General features: G+C 38.8%; 1 protein-coding gene across 2 annotated transcripts; it reads right to left on the bottom strand.

Annotated features, from left to right (window-relative positions):
- Positions 1–2613: 2613 nt before the first annotated feature.
- Positions 2614–11175, bottom strand: LOC109053103 (oocyte zinc finger protein XlCOF6-like). 2 transcript variants are annotated; one of them, XM_042747559.1, is made up of 6 exons: positions 11059–11175; positions 10797–10924; positions 10568–10623; positions 9578–9964; positions 5155–5541; positions 2614–4493 (listed from the first exon to the last, which is right to left on the bottom strand). In XM_042747559.1, exons 3-6 carry the CDS (start codon positions 10596–10598, stop codon positions 3148–3150), a joined length of 2151 nt encoding a protein of 716 aa, XP_042603493.1. In that variant the 5' UTR covers positions 10599–10623; positions 10797–10924; positions 11059–11175; the 3' UTR covers positions 2614–3147. The 2 variants fall into 2 exon arrangements, with proteins under 2 accessions (XP_042603493.1, XP_042603491.1); XM_042747557.1 differs by having other exon boundaries at positions 10797–11139.
- Between the last annotated feature and the right edge of the window lie 3614 nt (positions 11176–14789).

The raw sequence follows: 14789 nt of genomic DNA, 5'->3' as shown, positions 1-14789 counted from the left end.
CGAGCCCAAAAGAGCCCATGTTACATCTCTCTTTATCTCCTTGCACTGGCTTCAAGTTCAAGACATTGATGCTTGCATACAGAACAGCCACAGGCTCAGCACCTGCCTACTTCCACTCACTACTACGTATCTGCATCCCCTCCTTCCTTTCTGCTTGTACATATTTGAACAATGCCTAAAACTTGGTATTACAAGCACTTGCTGTGTCTGTCTGCCTCTTTAAGAAGAATCACTTTATGTATTCTCCAGTTGTGAGTTGCTTCGGATAAATGCATCTGCAAAAAGATTAAATGTAAATGTAGATGGGCAACAATGAAATGATCCCCAAAACAGGAATGGTTTTACAGGTGGAGGCTACTGAAATTTTTCCCTACTCATCTTTTCTGACTGTTTTTCATTAGTTTTGCATTTGGCTAGGGTCAGTGTCACTACTGGTAGCATGAGGCGATACCTGGACCCTACAAAGGTTGCATAGGCAGTGCAACTCTTCCAGGATGGCACATCAATATGTGCCATTGCCAGAAGGTTTGCTGTGTCTCCCAGCACAGTCTCAAGAGCATGTAGGAGATTCAAGGAGACAGGCAGTTACGCTATAGGAGAGCTGGACAGGGCCATAGAAGGTCCTTAACCCATCAGCAGGACCGGTATCTGCTCATTTGTGCAAGGAGGAACAGGATGAGCACTGCCAGAATGCTCTATAAAATGACCTCCAGCAGGCCACTGGTGTGAATATCTCTGACCAAACAATCAGAAACAGCTTTTATGAGGGTGGCCTGAGGACCGAACTCCTCTAGTGGACCCTGTGCTCATTGCTCATAATATTATTTTTCAATTAATCTAAATGAATGTGCAACGTACCTGTATTTGACGTACCGTAAACAGTGTGAAGGTGCACGAATCACCGTCACTTTGTTGGGGTTGTTAATATTTAATAATAAATAGAATTTGTTAGCAGTCTCTCACATTGTCCCACAGTAACATTAAAATAATGTAGATTAGTGTACAATGTTTTATAATTATTCTATTTCGAGTCCATTTCATTCATTTAACATATTTAACATCGGGTGCATCCAAGTTATGTGACATATTTGAACATTGTTTAAAAAAGTAACACAATAATTACTTTCCCTGGTAATTAGTTACTTTTATAATGATGTAACTCAGTTACTAACTCAGTTTCTATTTGTGAGAAGTAATTACTTCTTTAAAGTAACATGCCCAACACTGGTGGTGGGTCAGTGATGGTCTGAGGAGGCAATATCCATGGAGGGATGCACAGACCTCTACAGGCTAGACAATGGCACCCTGACTGCCATTAGGAATCGGGATGAAATCCTTGGACCCATTGTCAGACCCTACGCTGATGCAGTGGGTCCTGGGTTCCTCCTGGTCCACGACAATGCCTGGCCTCATGTGGAGAGAGTATACAGGTAGTTCCTGGAGGATTAAGGAATTGATAGCATTGAATGGCCCGCATGCTCACCTGACCTAAATCCAATAGAACACCTCTAGGACATTATGTTTTGATCCATCCGACGTCGCCAGGTTGCACCTCAGAATGTCCAGGAGCTCAGTGGTGCCTTGGTCCAGATCTGAGAGGAAATACCCCAGGGCACCATCCGTCGTCTCATTAGGAGCATGTCCTGATGTTGTCAGGCATGCATAGAAGCACGTGGGGGCCATACAAACTACAGAGTACCACTTTGAGTTGCTGCAATGAAATTTCAGCAAAAAGGATTAGCCTGCTGCATTATTTTTTCTCTTTGATTTTCGGGGTGTCTGAATTCAGCCCTCTGTAGGTTGATCATTTTAATTTCCATCAAACAATGTGGCATCCTTTTGTTCCTAACACACTATCTAGTTCATATCAGCATAGATATCCAGCATGATATTTTTCCCTATAGAGATGTGTTTTCAAAGTTTTCCTTAAATTTTTTTGAGCAGTGTAATATGAATTAGTGTTATTTATGTGTGTGTGTGTTTTCTTGTCAGTTTACTTGTCTTGTTGACTGTGTGCAGTAAAGTACTGTCGTCTGATCACAGCAACAGAATTCAGTTTTCACATAATCACAGACTAAGGTTTTAATACTCACAGCAGATTTTGAGCCGATTCTTAATCAATGAAACATTGAAATGACTGAGAAATGTTGTCATCTATAGTCACATCTCTGGTACTGCAAATGTTCATTTCATATTAAGTATACAGAATTATTCTGATGATGAGACACAGAATCTGCTTCAAAAGAAAAAAAAATACATCAAGTTTACTTAATCAATGACCAGTAAAAGTAAGTTCACCACTAAGCTGCGTTGCCACAGACACTGCATGTTCATTTCATTCAGGTTTCATAACCAGTTTAATCTTCTCTCATATTGTAAACAAATTTAAACTGAAAAACATCTAGTGCAGTTTTAGTTTTATTAGTATTGTATCTCAAACAGCATGATGCATGTGATTAAACATGTAATTGCATGTGGTTCTTCTATTTTATTAAATGCAATATATATATATATATATATATTCTATGTTCAAAATATGATTCTACATGCTTTCACTGCATAATGTCTATTTGTGCTAGTGTGCACAATATAATGAAACAACAAACAACAACAACAAGACGTCTCTTTATTTTACAGCAACACAATAGTTTCAAAAACTAATACTATGGCCTTGCCAAAATGTCCTTTGTCAAATATTCAAACTTCACTAATTTTAGCGAATGACCCTCTAGAATAAATCACTTTATTGAAACAAATTCCAGCTATTTTTATATGTTTGAAATATAATTCACTGTATTACTTCTGAACTTAAAGCAACAACATCTAGGATATATGGGTTGGATTATAAGTATTATTAATACAATGCATGTATAAGTGGTCTGATTTCTCCCAATAAAAATAAAATCACAGTTCATATCAGTTCATATCAGTTGACTCATTTCATGAATCACGAACCAGCTGGCTGAAATTAAAATAACGACATCGAGGAACATTAGGGCAAATCACTGTCATAACTTAATATGGAAAATCTGCTTAAAAACATGACAGTTTAACTTTTATTACAATTTTACCAAACTGTTTGTCAAAATGTATGTTATAACCATACAATGTGTAATCTTCTATTTTAACTGCTACTATTCAATTTTTTCACAGTGATGGATCTGAATGTGACTTAGACAACTTCGGGCAATGCTTTATCTTATGTTTAATTAGAGTAAATGAGCGAGTGAAATCCTTCCCACATGAAGAGCACTGATACGGCTTTTCTCCAGTGTGAATTCTCTCATGGGTTTTCAGGGTTGATGAATCAGTGAAACTCTTTCCACAGTGTGAGCACTTGTACGGTTTCTCTCCAGTGTGAATCCTCTGGTGTTTTTTTATGTCACTAGATGTAAGAAAGGTCTTGCCACAGTCAAAGCACACATGAGGTCTCACACCAGTGTGAATAATCTGATGAACTTGTAAACTGTACGGTTGTGTAAAGCTCTTTCCACAAAAAGTGCAAAAGTGGCGCTTCACACCAGCATGAAGTTTAAGATGTTCTTTTAAGTATGATGCAAAAACAAATGTTTTATCACACTGATCACAGCTAAATGATCTCACTCCAGAGTGAGAGAGCTGATGTTTTTTCAGGACACTTTTAGATTTAAAACTGAGTGCACACTGAGTGCATGTGAACGGTCTTTCTCCAGTGTGAATTCTCATGTGCACATCAAGTTCTTGTTTGACAAAGAAACTCTTCCCACACTGAGTGCATGTAAAAGGCCTCTCTCCAGTGTGAAATCTCACGTGTCTCTTAAGGTTTGATGTACGGCTGAAAGTCTTCCCACACTGTGTGCATGTGAACGGTCTTTCTCCAGTGTGTATTCTCATGTGCACATTAAGTTCTCCTTTGACAAAGAAACCCTTTCCACACTGAGTGCATGTATAAGACTTCTCTCCAGTATGATATCTCATGTGTCTCCTAAACTTTGATTTCAGTCTGAAACTCTTTCCACACTGAGTGCATGTGAACACACGTTCTCCAGTGTGAATACACATGTGCACATTTAGTTCTTCTTTGTCAAAGAAAACCTTTCCACACTGAGTGCATGTATAAGGCTTCAGTCCAGTGTGAAGTTTCATGTGTCTGTTACGGTTTGATTTCTGACTGAAACCTTTTCCACACTCAGTGCATTTATAAGGCCTCTCTCCAGTGTGAGATATCATGTGTCCATTAAACTCTGATATCTCACCGAAACTCTTCTCACACTGAGTGCATGTAAAAGGCCTCTCTCCAGTGTGAAATCTCACGTGTCTCTTAAGGTTTGATGTACGGCTGAAACTCTTCCCACACTGATTGCATGTGAAAGATCCTTTGGCTCCAGTTTTTCCAGCTTGTTTTTGTGTAAAATTTTGTTCAGCCTGTAAAATGATTGCATTTCCATCTTCATTTTTTAAATCACGAGGTTTTTCAAACTGATGCTGCTTGTCTTCCTTCAGTCCTATTGAAACTAAAAATCAACATATTTATTTCTCATACTCAAATTATACAAGGACAGATTAGAAACATAAAATATAAATAAATTACCCCTTAGTACAAATCTAGTTTGTCTAGTATCAATCTATATATGTATACACACACACACAAACCAAAAATTATTCAGACACCAGATATAATTTTGGAATTTAAATTTTTGCTAGGGGGTGCAGGACATCATAGTTCATTTATGTGAGTGAGGATAACAAAATAAAGTAAACTGTGACATATTATGCCCCCCAAAATTTGATACAGTAGACTACCAGTAAAGTTGATTAAAAAACTGGGACCAAAAATTTGATTTGACAATTTTACCTGACCATGTTTTGTTACATACCTTTCTATCAGTTATCTGGCATTTTCAAGATGAATTTGTATTGACACACTTTAACTCTGAGTTCTTGTCATATTACATTACCATTTTCCAAACTATTGCGAATAAATTGTGATAATGTGAGAAATGTTGGTGTCTGAAAAAAATTTGGTTTGACTAATATATATATATATATATATATATATTATATATATATATATATATATGGTGTGTGTGTGTGTGTGTGTGTGTGTGTGTATATATCAGTTTTCATCATAATGTTCCTCAGCAGTCATTATAGAGAATGAAGGAAAACACCAACCTGTTTGTTGAATTCTCATGTGCACATTTGGTTCTTCTTTGACAAAGGAATCCTTTCCAGACTGAGTGCATGTATAAGGCTTCTCTCCAGTGTGAACGGTCATGTGTCTGTTACAGTTTGATTTCTGATTGAAACCCTTCCCACACTCAGTGCATGTATAAAGCTTCTCTCCAGTGTGAACTGTCATGTGTCTATTAAACTTTGATTTCTCACTGAAACTCTTCCCACACTGAATGCATGTGAAAGATCCTTTGGCTCCAGTTTTTCCAACTTGTTTTTGTGTGAAATTCTGTTCAGTCTGTGAAATGACTGCATTTCCATCTTCATATTTAAAATTATGGGGTTTTTCAAATGGATACTGCTTGTCTTCCTTCAGTCCCATCAAATCTAAAAATCAGCATATTAATTATCCATACTTCAGTTAAACAAGGACAGATTAGAAGCATAAAATATAAATAAATTACCCCTTAGTACAAATCTAGTGTGTCTACCAGTATCTATCTATGTTTATATATATATATATATATATACACACACACATACATACACACACTTTTGCTGTCAGATCTTGATTGCGGAAAATTACATTGTGTTTGATGCAAAACTAACTTGAATAAATCATGAAAAAATGTCTAGGTTACGTATGTAACCCTCGTTCCCTGAAGGAGGGAATAGAGACGTAACATCAGAATAGACTGACAAATGGGGTCTCGCCTGAGAGCCCAATCACCTTCAAGTAGTAACAAAACGAGCCAATGGTACGCTGAGTACCCTGGTCTGTGGAATTTGCATCGGAAGCTCCACCATGCTGTATGGGTATATAAGTAGCAGCGCGAGCAACTCACATTCAAGTCTTCGCTGAGGAGCCAAGCCATGTGGCCCAGTCATTCAGCGGAACAGCAATTGTGGCAAAGGGACGTAACGTCTCCGTTCCCTCCTTCAGTGAATGAGGGTTACATACGTAAACTAGACATTACGTCAGTATAGACTGATGAATGGGGTCCCTACCAAAACGCCACAAGGCTGTCTTCCAGTGACCTGCGTAAGTGATAGCACCTTGCCGTGAGGCCAGCACGAGCAAAGGTCTATACCTAACACAGGATGCACTAGGTAGCATATTCCAGCTGGAAGTATGCTAACAGGTTGCCTGCTCATAGGAGGTCTTACAATTCACATATCAACCAGCTTAGCGGTGATACATATGAATCTCTGAGGTACCCAGCCCACAGGGTGGATATATTTCAACGTCAGAGATGGTAAGGGTGGCTTGCCAAGGGAAAGACACATGCTGCTGAGAGAGACTTACTGTGGAAATACACATGTGGGATTGCCCAAGAGGGGAATCACAACACATGGAGGCACCTAGTCCAACACAGGGGCTGACCGACAGGGCATGCACGCAATTGCTGGATACCAACAGTGCTGGAGAAACCCAAGGTTCTGGAACTCACCTTAGGAGAGTAGCGCACGCATCCAGTCTGTGGAGTGGAATGGCGCAGCAAGCGAATTGACACAGAGCAGGTCCTGTTTACTGGCCCGAAGGGGCAAGTACCCGGGAGGACACATGCTCTACATGGAGATTATAGAATCTTGCAAATGTGTTAGGTGTCGCCCAGCCCGCAGCTCTACAGATGCCTGTTAGCGAGGCGCCACGCGCCAGTGCCCAGGAGGAAGCCTCACTCCTAGTTGAGTGGGCCCTCACCCCTAGGGGGTACGGCATGTCTTGAGCCTGATAAGCCAAGACAATAGCATCCACTATCCAGTGGGATAACCTCTGCTTGGAGACCGCCTTTCCCTTCTGCTGGTCTCCAAAACAAACAAAGAGATGGTCTGATGTCCTAAAGCACTGAGTTCTGTTTACGTAAGTGTGGAGTGCACGTACTGGACAGAGCAGTGCCAGGGCTGAGTCTGCCTCCTCCAGGGGCAGCGCTTGCAAGTTCACCACCTGATCTCTAAAAGGAGTGGTGGGAACTTTGGGCATGTATCCAGGCCGGGGTCTCAAGATAATGAGAGAGTTAACTTGCCTGAATTCCAGCCAGTTTTTAAAGATAAGAATTTCAGCTTTACTGACAGCAAGGGTTCAAAGGGAGCTCTCTGCAGTGCGGATAACACGACTGCGAGATCCCAAGAGGGAACTTGCTGAGGACGAGGCGGATTGATCCTCCTGGCCCCTCTCAGAAACCTAATGACCAGGTCATGCTTTCCAAGAGACTTAACGTTGACCGGATCATGGTGAGCCGCAATGGCAGCCACATAGACCTTCAGGGTGGAAGGGCCGTCTCAGGAACGCCGTTTGGCCTGACGCTTGGCAGGTTTGGGGCGGAGGCGGGCTGCGCTGCCTGACCCGTAGCTCTGTAAGCCTTTGCCAAATGCATGGATGAGAACTTACAGGCCTTGGACAGGAGCTTGGGAACGCCACACCAGGTGGAGGCACTCTGATGACACAATTGCATCGCAACAGAGCACTCCACTGGGGGTATCCCTGCATAGCTTTTAACCGCTCCGCCATCGAGGGCAGTGAAGGCGGAGGTAGCACCAGAACGGTTTTGGGCAGCTAAAGGTGCCTTCCATGAACTGGTAACTTCCTGATGCACCTCTGGGAAGAAAGGAATCAGGAGGGCACTGGCAATCAGCACGTGCAGCCCCCAGGAACCAATCAGCTAGCCTCAAGTGTTCGGGACTGGGTGGAGCACTCCACTCCAGCCTGATGCTCTCGGCTGCCCGGGAAAGCATGGACATCAGCTCGGGCAATGCTGTCATCCCAGAGGGGGACAATGCAGCCGAATCCTCCTCTCTCAATTCAAGCCCGCCTTGTGATATGGCGATCGACATCTGTTCGTCCTCTCAAGCCCCGAATGAGACGCTGGGACCCTAATGAGAGGGGCCAGCAACCTCAACCAGAAACTTAACAGGCTGCGGTGTTTGAAGGGGGTGTGGTCCGAGGAGGCTGTCTCGTCAGGGAAGCCCACACGGTAACCCTCAGATCACCCTGGCCACCAGCCAAAGTAGCCCTCTTACGGGAAGAGGAACTAGATCGGGGTGTGGGAGAGGGGACTCTATACTGTTTGAGGTAATTGAGTCTCCATCTCAATGCCGACAAAAAATCTGAAAAGCCCACACACGTGACACAGTGACCGGGGCCGTCCCGAGGAGCCAAATAACGACCGCACCAAGAAACGCACGGGCGGTATGACATCTTTAAAAAGACACAAACACAGCCCGTAAACTCTTTTAGGAAATAAGCTCTTTTTAGAGGTGCTGAAGCGAAAAGCAGGAAGCTCTTCACAACCGCTGAACCACGCTGTCACACCAACACCACTTAAGACTCGTTCTGAAAGCACTCCGGAGATCCTAGCAGGAGATATGCTCGGCTCCGAAGCGAAAGCTTGAATGCGAGTTGCTCGCGCTGCTCCTTACATACCCACACAGCGGGGTGGAGCTTGTGATACAAAATTCCGCAGACCAAGGTACTCAGCGTACCATTGGATTATTTTGTTACCACTCGAAGGTGATTGGGCTCTCAGGCGAGACCCCATTCGTCAGGCTATTCTGACGTAACGTCGAACGTGACCAACTGAAAGGGAACAACATAACTGTATATTTTCATGCTTTCTCAATCAAAGCAAATTTTGAAAGTCCACTAAAAACATATCTGGTCATAGCCTATGTTGAAGACGTTATTGTCAACATGCCTAAGTGGTAAATAAAAAATAAAAAAAGTTTATAAAAATGTATATAAAATTTTAAATAACAACAAACAGGAAACAATACGTTTGTTTTCCGTATACTTGTGTCGCTTACCTTTTCCTTTTCTGATTTTATTGTTGTTTGCAATGTTACTTGGCAATATTTTAAAGATATTATTATTTTTATTTATTTATTTATTTTTGGTATTTTGCAAAGTCTGTTATTGGAGTGGTGTCACCAGGTGGGAGTTTTAACTCCTATACACTGGGAATAAAAATAAATGAATATGTCCCATCTCCCATCTCCCCACTATCTGAATAGTATCATAAAGTAACTACCTTATTTGGTGGTTTTTACTTGGAAAAGCATACACATATATATGTGTGTGTGTGTGTGTCTGTGTGTGTGTGTGTGTGTGTGTGTGTGTGTGTGTGTACTACCGGACAGACTGGTAGCCGACTACCAGTAAAATTGATTAAAAATTGAGACCAAAAATTTGAGATTATGTGAGGAATGTTGAAGGTGTCTGAATAAATTTAGGTTTGACTATATCTATCTATCTATCTATCTATCTATCTATCTATAGCGTGTTTGTATATTATATATATATATATATATATATATATATATATATATACACACACACACACACACACACACACACACACACACACACACACATCATCATCTTAATGTTTCTCAGCAGTCATTATAGAGAATGAAGGAAAACACCAACCTGTTTGTTGAATTCTCATGTGCACATTTGGTTCTTCTTTGACAAAGGAATCCTTTCCAGACTGAGTGCATGTATAAGGCTTCTCTCCAGTGTGAACGGTCATGTGTCTGTTACAGTTTGATTTCTGACTGAAACCCTTCCCACACTCAATGCATGTATAAAGCTTCTCTCCAGTGTGAACTGTCATGTGTCTATTAAACTTTGATTTCTCACTGAAACTCTTCCCACACTGTGTGCATGTGAAAGATCCTTTGGCTCCAGTTTTTCCAACTTGTTTTTGTGTGAAATTCTGTTCAGTCTGTGAAATGACCACATTTCCATCTTCCTTTTTAAAATGATGAGTTTTTTCAAACGGATTCTGCTTGTCTTCCTTCAGTCCCATTGAATCTAAAATCAACAGATTAATTTCACATACTTCAAATAAAGAATGACAAATTAGAAACAAAAGAAAATATAAGTTAACCCTTAACTTAGTACAAATAGTTTGTCAACTAGAATCTATTTTTAGATGCGTTTTATATATAGTCAAACCAAAATTTATTCAGCCACCTTCAACATTTCTCACATAATCACAGTGTATTGGCTATAGTTTAGAAAATTGTAAGAAAATATGACAGGAACTCAAGTGTTAAGTGTCAGAACAAATTAATCTTGATAATGTCAGATAACTTTGATAGAAAGGTATGTAAAAAGAAAAAACATGGTCAGCTCAAAGTGTCAAATCAAATTTTTGGTCCCAAAAAGTTTTTCTGGTAGTCCACTAAGAATTTTGGGGTATAATATGTCACAGTTTACTTTATTTTGTTATCCTCACTTACATGAATGAACTATAATGTCCTGCACCCCCTATTAAAAAAAATATCAAAGAATATCTGCATGGTGTCTGAATAATTTTTGGTTTGACTGTGTGTGTGTGTGTGTGTGTGTGTGTATCAGTTTTAAGTTAATGTTCCTCATCAGTCATTAAAGTGACTGAAGGAAAACACAAACCGGTTTGTTCCTCTGTATCTTCGTCTTTCATTCTGCAGGGTTCTTCACCGCAAGAGCTGAATAAAACAGTACAAAAATGCGCATTAATGTCTAATCCATAAACATTCTCTCCACTACAATATTAGGCTATAACATACTCAGCGAATTTCACAAAATATTTGTTATAACGAACAGTAGACAAACATACACATATTATGCCTTTTCAGAGGTGCTGAATAAATACACTTACAAAAGCGTCTTTCTGTGAACGAGTTCTGATCAGCCGTGATGAAGCGTGACTCTCTGGAACCTTTAGCCAAAAAAGCGTAACAATGTTGCCGCTGCTGCTTTGTACCGGTTTATACCGTCTGTGGCTGTCTGCAGGGAAGGAGAGCAAAGCCGCTTTTTGAATGGATGTCAATGGAGGAGAGGCTTCACTACGCTGAATAAACAGCTTTTGTTAGGAAACAGCTTATCAATTAATGAATCGACAGCCTATCGGCTAATCTTACATTTTTTCGGGGCTTTTTGCCGTTAAATAGACTCGTTTCAGAGGAGCCAAATCTGCGCAGAACTGGTCACCGAAAGATGCATGCCGCGCAGGGTTGCCAGATTTTCACTACAAAACCCTCCCAAAATTGCTGTAGCGTTTGGAGGGGTTCTCCTGGTATAATTCGCATCTCAGGGGCTAAATATCACGTTATTGGGGTCGCTTCAACATGCGGTCATGAAACAACCCCCGGAAACAGTGTTAAAGTAAAACCCTGGGAGAGATATGAGATATACACTACCAGTCGAAAGTTTTTGAACAGTAAGATCTTTAATGCACTAAAAACAACCTTCTCAAAAATCCCCTTCAGAAATCAAAAAAAATAAAAAAAAAAAATTTATAACTACAAAAAACAACTACTATCTAAAATAACCCTTCACAAATCAAATATATTTTAAAATGTAATTTATTTCTGTGATTTCAAAGCTGAATTCATTACTACAGCCTTCAGTGTCACATGATCCTTCAGAAATCATTCTAATATGCTGATTTTCTGCTCAAAATCATTTATTATTATTATTATTATTATTATTATTATTATTATTATTATGTTGTAAACAGAGTATAATTTCAGGTTTCTTTGATGAATAGAAAGTTCAGAAGAACAGCATTTATCTGAAATATAAATATTTTGTAACATTATAAATGTCTTTATCATCATTTTTGATCAATTTAAAGCATCCTTCCTAAAGTATTAATTTCTATAATTTCTTCACCCCCACACTCATAAATCCTCTTATTAACAATGAAGCTCTCCATACACGGTATGATATATGAATATCTAACTTGCACTTTGTTGCTTATGATTTGGGAATTTGCGAGTTTCAGTCTGAATAAAACTCTGGGGTTTCAGCAATTTTTAGGGGGGCTATAGCCTGTTATCAGTGTGCTAAAACATTTATTTTGGCATCAAACTTAAGAAAACATCTTAAACTTCATACTTGAGTGAAGCCTCAAGCTTGTTCTTTTTTGTGGAAAGAGTTTTGCCCTTCTGCAATTTGTAAAAAATCACCAGAGTATTTATACTGGCATGAGACCTCATGTGTGCTTTGACTGTGGGAAGAGCTTTACTACAACCAGCGACTTAAAAAAACAGGATTCACACTGGAGAGAAACCATACACGTGCTCACAGTGCAGAAAGAGTTTTTCTCGGTTAAGAATCCTGAAAGATCATGACAACGTTTGCAATTACGTTTTATATGACAACTTTACATTGTATCATTCATCCAATTTGTAACAATTTCAAGTGCACCCTTTAGTCAAACTGCTGTTTCGATTAAATATTAACATCGACAGTCACAAACTATTTGAGTGAAACACTTAAAGCTGGATGATATGATTGAGAGTGATTATGAGTGTCTGAGCATCTGCTAAATGAGCTCCATTGACTCGTTCAGTGAAGCGCTCCACAGTTGTTCATGAGAGTTTAAATGCTGGGGAATATTCCCATCTTCCCACAGCTGAAGAAGAAGAAGCAGGAGGAGTTACTCCAGGAGAAACTACTGACATAGCTACTATTGGAAAGAAGGAGTTTGAGGAAGAACCCTGCAGAATGAGAGATGAAGATACAGAGGAACAAACAGGTTGTGTTTTCCTTCATTCTCTTAAATGACTGATGAGGAAGAACATTAAGATGAAAAGTGACAAATCTTTTTTTGTGACTGTATTAAAGTGTGACTGTATATTTTTATGCTTTAATTTATCCTTTTTTATTTGAATACTGAGAATTTGAGTTTCATTTGTTTTGAAATGTTGATTGTAGGCCTGATGGAGGTGAATTTCACACAAAAACAAGCTGGAAAAACTGGACTCAAAGGATCTTTCACCTGCTCTGATTGTGGAAAGAGTTAAATACATAAAATGCAAAACATGAAATCTCACACTGGAGAAAGAACATTCACATGCAGTCAGTGTGGAAACAGTTACACGCTTCAAAAACTTGTGCACAAGATATCATACTGGAGAGAGGCCTTATTCATGCACTCTGTGTGGAAAGAGTTTTTAACACCATACTGACCACAGATCAAGTGTGTATTTACATTTTTTCAACTGGAATGGCACCAAATATTTTTCAATTCCTATTTAAATTGACATTTACAATATAAGAGAAAATAAAATCAGTTATGAAACCTGAATGAAATACACATGGAGATCTGTTTCTGAATGAATATGTTCAGTTGGTTTGTGCATAGCCTATTATTTCCTGTTATATAATGATTTGTGCTGTAGCAATGTATAATTTTATTTGCCATTTCATCTTGTATTTCTTATAAAAGTGATAAAATGACTAAACTAGTCAGTTTAAATTTCCACTATATACTTTTGCATCTGACAGGCTTCACATGATGTATTTGCTTCAATTCACAAGCTTGTGACTTACTTCACAGATCTCCATTTTCCTCTTTTTCATGTTGTTTCCAAACATCTCAAGCATTTGATCTGATTTGGTCACATAGTTCAGTTCACTAGAATTAACACAATATACTGATCTAGGTCATCCTTGCATTTCATGTCAAATTTTGTGCATTATACATTATAAATAATATTTTTTATAATTCAGTGCAGTTATGGCATCAAGGTTCTGCTGACTCGTGATGCATTCATGATGCAACCAAAATGCCTGCGAGTTTGCACAGAGAAGAACTTCTGCTGTCTAGTGGCCAAAGATGGTAACAAGAGCTAGTTCAGGTTTGCATTATAATGCACCTGAATTCATCATAACTTGCTTCATATTCAATAGACCAGTAATAACTTTTAGACAATGCAAAACATCTGAAAATGTATAACTATGGTTCACTTTAAATAAATTAACATTTTGAATATATATTTAAACAGGGGCGTCAATTGGGTGTGGCGGTTACCTGGTCAGGTTAATGCGAAGTAATATATTTTTATTGCAAGATTAACTGAGATATATCTTAACTGAGATATATATAAAATCATGCTAATACTGAATATATATATATATATATATATATATATATATATATATATATATATATATATATATATATATATATATATATATATATATATACTTTAACAATATGTGACCCAGGACCAAACCAGTCATAAGGATACATTTTTAGAAATTGAGATGTATACATCATCTGAAAGCTAAATAAATAATGGAAATAAAGCTTTCCATTGATGTATGGTTTGTTAGGAGGACAATATTTGGCCGAGATACAACTATTTGAAAATCTGGAATAATACTTAATATCCTAAAGATTTTTGCCATAAAAGAAAAATCGATAATTTTGGCCCATAATGGCCATTTTTGCATAAATATTCTCTCTCTCTGTCTCTCTCTCTCTAGGCTACAGTGTGTGTGTTTTAATGTGTTTTTATGGATATTGGGCGTGTTTCACATTCCTAAATGAAAATTTCCCATATAACACTGGAACATTTTGCCTTCTTCTCCCAGAAAGGATCATGTTCAAGCAGGTGATATGGACGTCAATCGATGTTGGATCAGGCCTATTCCAATACAGTATACAGGTTTGTTTGCTTCAGGGGCATTTTTCTCATTTTTACTGCATTGTGGTTGTTCTCTTTCTTTGCTTGACTCTTAACAAAATATTCTTGATGTTCACAAATACAAGGTTACCCAACTTACAATAAAACATACTGCAAGTGTCAACATTCATGGTTTAAAATATGCATTACTGTTTTATACCCTTATTAAACAC

The sequence above is a fragment of the Cyprinus carpio genome, chromosome B21 (assembly GCF_018340385.1).
Source record: "Cyprinus carpio isolate SPL01 chromosome B21, ASM1834038v1, whole genome shotgun sequence".
Classification (NCBI taxonomy): domain Eukaryota; kingdom Metazoa; phylum Chordata; class Actinopteri; order Cypriniformes; family Cyprinidae; genus Cyprinus; species Cyprinus carpio.
The sequence above is the reverse complement of the archived record's forward strand: the minus strand, read 5'-3'. Positions and strand labels throughout refer to the sequence as shown.